This window comes from Galeopterus variegatus, unplaced genomic scaffold, assembly GCF_000696425.1.
Source record: "Galeopterus variegatus unplaced genomic scaffold, G_variegatus-3.0.2 Scaffold5012, whole genome shotgun sequence".
Classification (NCBI taxonomy): Eukaryota; Metazoa; Chordata; class Mammalia; order Dermoptera; family Cynocephalidae; genus Galeopterus; species Galeopterus variegatus.
Genome location: NW_007731123.1, coordinates 150,436 through 153,188, shown reverse-complemented (window position 1 = coordinate 153,188; position 2,753 = coordinate 150,436). Strand labels below are relative to the sequence as shown.

General features: G+C 37.0%; 1 protein-coding gene across 1 annotated transcript in view; it reads right to left on the bottom strand.

Moving 5' to 3' along the window:
* Positions 1-2,753, bottom strand: part of LIPN (lipase, family member N) — a 17,055-nt gene that overhangs the window by 3,940 nt on the left and 10,362 nt on the right. The window contains exons 7-8 of the mRNA XM_008588747.1: positions 1,374-1,445; positions 817-888 (exon numbers count right to left, since the gene is read on the bottom strand). Coding sequence (XP_008586969.1) covers positions 817-888; positions 1,374-1,445 — 144 coding nt within the window. The remainder of the gene's footprint in view (positions 1-816; positions 889-1,373; positions 1,446-2,753) is intronic.

Sequence of the window (2,753 nt, the reverse complement as noted above, 5' to 3'; positions counted from 1 at the left end):
AGTAGAGTGGTACATGAATGTACAAATTTTGATGTGTAAAGTTATATGGAAATAGATGACTGAAGACCCAACTTTTCAATGTTGAATAATACCTTTTTAACTTTCATATGGAATCTTAATTTTATCTTTAAGTATCAAGAAGTGTGCATTCATTTACTGTGAAAAGATTTTTATGGAACAATTTCTATTACTATGCAGCCATTAAAAATTAAGCTGGCTGGTTAGCTCATCTGGTTTGAGCATGGTGCTGATAACACGAAGGTCCAGGGTTTGATACCTATACTGGCCAGCCGCCAAAAAAGAAAAATTGTGTTTAAAAAATACCGTCAGTAACATTGGTTATTTCTTGCTATAATTGTAAATAAAAAAGCAAGATTAAAAGTTTATGGTGCTGATAACACAAAGGTCCAGGGTTTGATACCTATACTGGCCAGCCGCCAAAAAAGAAAAATTGTGTTTAAAAAACACCGTCAGTAACATTGGTTATTTCTTGCTATAATTGTAAATAAAAAAGCAAGATTAAAAGTTGTGTAAAAGCAGTATAATGCTGAGAAAACTGGAATAAATAAACCAAAATATCGATACATCATTTATCTCTGGGTAGAGGGATTACAAATGATTTATTTCCTTCTTATATGCTTCTTTTATTTCTAAATTTTCTTCAGTGAACACAGATTAAAATTAGACATTTTTAAAAAAGCTTTATCTATCAATGTAAATGCCACCTGTCTCCAGATAGGATTCTTCTCACTCTCAAATAATTTCTCACTATACTTTCTCAAAACCACCATTCTGGGGTCATTCTGAGTAGCTCACCTGATTGTAGTGATGCACATTCTCGGCCTCACTCCCCCAGTCATAAGCCCTGAATTCATCAGATCGGTAAAGCTGAAATAAATGTTTTTTAGAAAAAGAATATTCAGGGAAAGAATCATGAAAGCTAACAGTAAATTATAGAAAAACGCTGTCTACTAGAAGGATGCAAATGGTGTTTTACTGTTGACAGGGAAGCAATGGTTTCCCTTGGTTTGGAGGAAAAGCTAATGGAAAACCAGACTCACCAGAAGGAAGTCAGACCCCAGATATTTCTCTCTTTGGGGAAGTCCCAGCTCTCCTGAGGCTTCCCCAGTCTACCTCTTGCTTCAGCTCGGGGACTATTTTACAAGCTCTGATTTAAGATGGGGTTCATTTATGTCACCCTCTTGGTCTGCAGCATAACATCCTTTGTCTTAAAATTCAGGGGAATTGAAGCATAACAATGACAACAAGGACACATGGAAAGCAAGCCACTACGCTGTTAACAGGGTCAGTTCTTTCCTTCCACATGTAACAAAAATAAAGATTGAGATGGTTTCCCGTGACAAAGACTCTACCTGTTTGATATGCAGGATGTTCTGTATTGATGACCCACTGGGGGCATGTGACATATACACATCCATTCGACTCTAAGGGAAATAAAATCGTTCAGTGAGATAAACTATGCCTTTCAGAAGCAGGGAAAAATTATGCTGAGAATTAGTAAATGAATACTGGAGCTTGGAAATGATGAGGCAGAATCATTTGGATATGTACTTATGTCAGACACTTGAATGTGAGTGAACCATGGGCTGACTAGTGGGACAGGATGCTTGAGAGCAAACCTACACCTGCTTTGAATCTGTAGGACAATCTGCTTGTTTTGAAGTAGAAGATGCAGCGGTGGACATCATGGAGCAAAGCAGCTAGGAGACTATGTGCAAGTGTGGGGTGTGTGTGCACGCACACGCACGTGCACTGCCACAGATCAGAAAACCTGGGTTTCAGGCCCTAATGTCATTCATTATCAGCTTTATGACTTCAGTCAAGTTATTTAACATCTCTGAATTTCCGTTTTTCCATCTATGAAATGAACATCCTAAAAACCATACTACCAACTTGTCAGGCTCTTGTAGGGATAAAAGAAAATATTTCAAAAGTAAAGCTAAAAACCAATTTTTTCCAAAGATTACTTCAATCTTTGTAAACATTATAGATATAAAAATTACAGTGGTAGAAGAGTAATAATTTTATGTCTTAGAATATAATGAACCTAATCAAGGGAAGCTACTAAAAATCTTTGCTTTTGAACAAGCAGGCTTTAAACAATGGTTCCTCATGGGTTTCAGTCTGACACAGTTTAGCTTCTTAAAGAATGGGGTTGGATGGGCAGGTCTTGAAACCGGCTTCCCTGTAGCAGTCTCACTGGCTGCCATTTGGAATATAGCAGAGATAACTATTCAACCACATTAGTCTGCAATTGTAATCTCCTCCTTCCTCTTGAATTCTCAATAACAGGAAATAATGAGTTGATGAAACAGGACCTCTGCTTCTTCACAGGAAGGGATTCCACTCCTTTCTTTCTGTCCTGTATTTTCCATGCTAAGTGGCGAATTTTATCTGAAACTAAAATCATCCACAAAGGAAGGTACATGTGAAATAAGTTCAGTGCTTGCCTATGCTTGTCTCCTTTTTTAGGATTTTATTTTTTAATGCAGTGTATTCAAATACAAAGAATTCAAATTAACTGTAAAGTTGCAGCTGATTTTGAACATATGAGAAACTACTATCCATTATGGAACATCCATTCTCCTAAATTTGACCAGGGATAAAAGGATGAAGTACCTATTCCTTTCCCTAGTTCTCACATTTATCGTCCTAATCTCCTATGCATAGCAAATACCTGTCTTCAGGGGTTTGGGATACCATATGAATTTATACAGTATAATAGATGCATC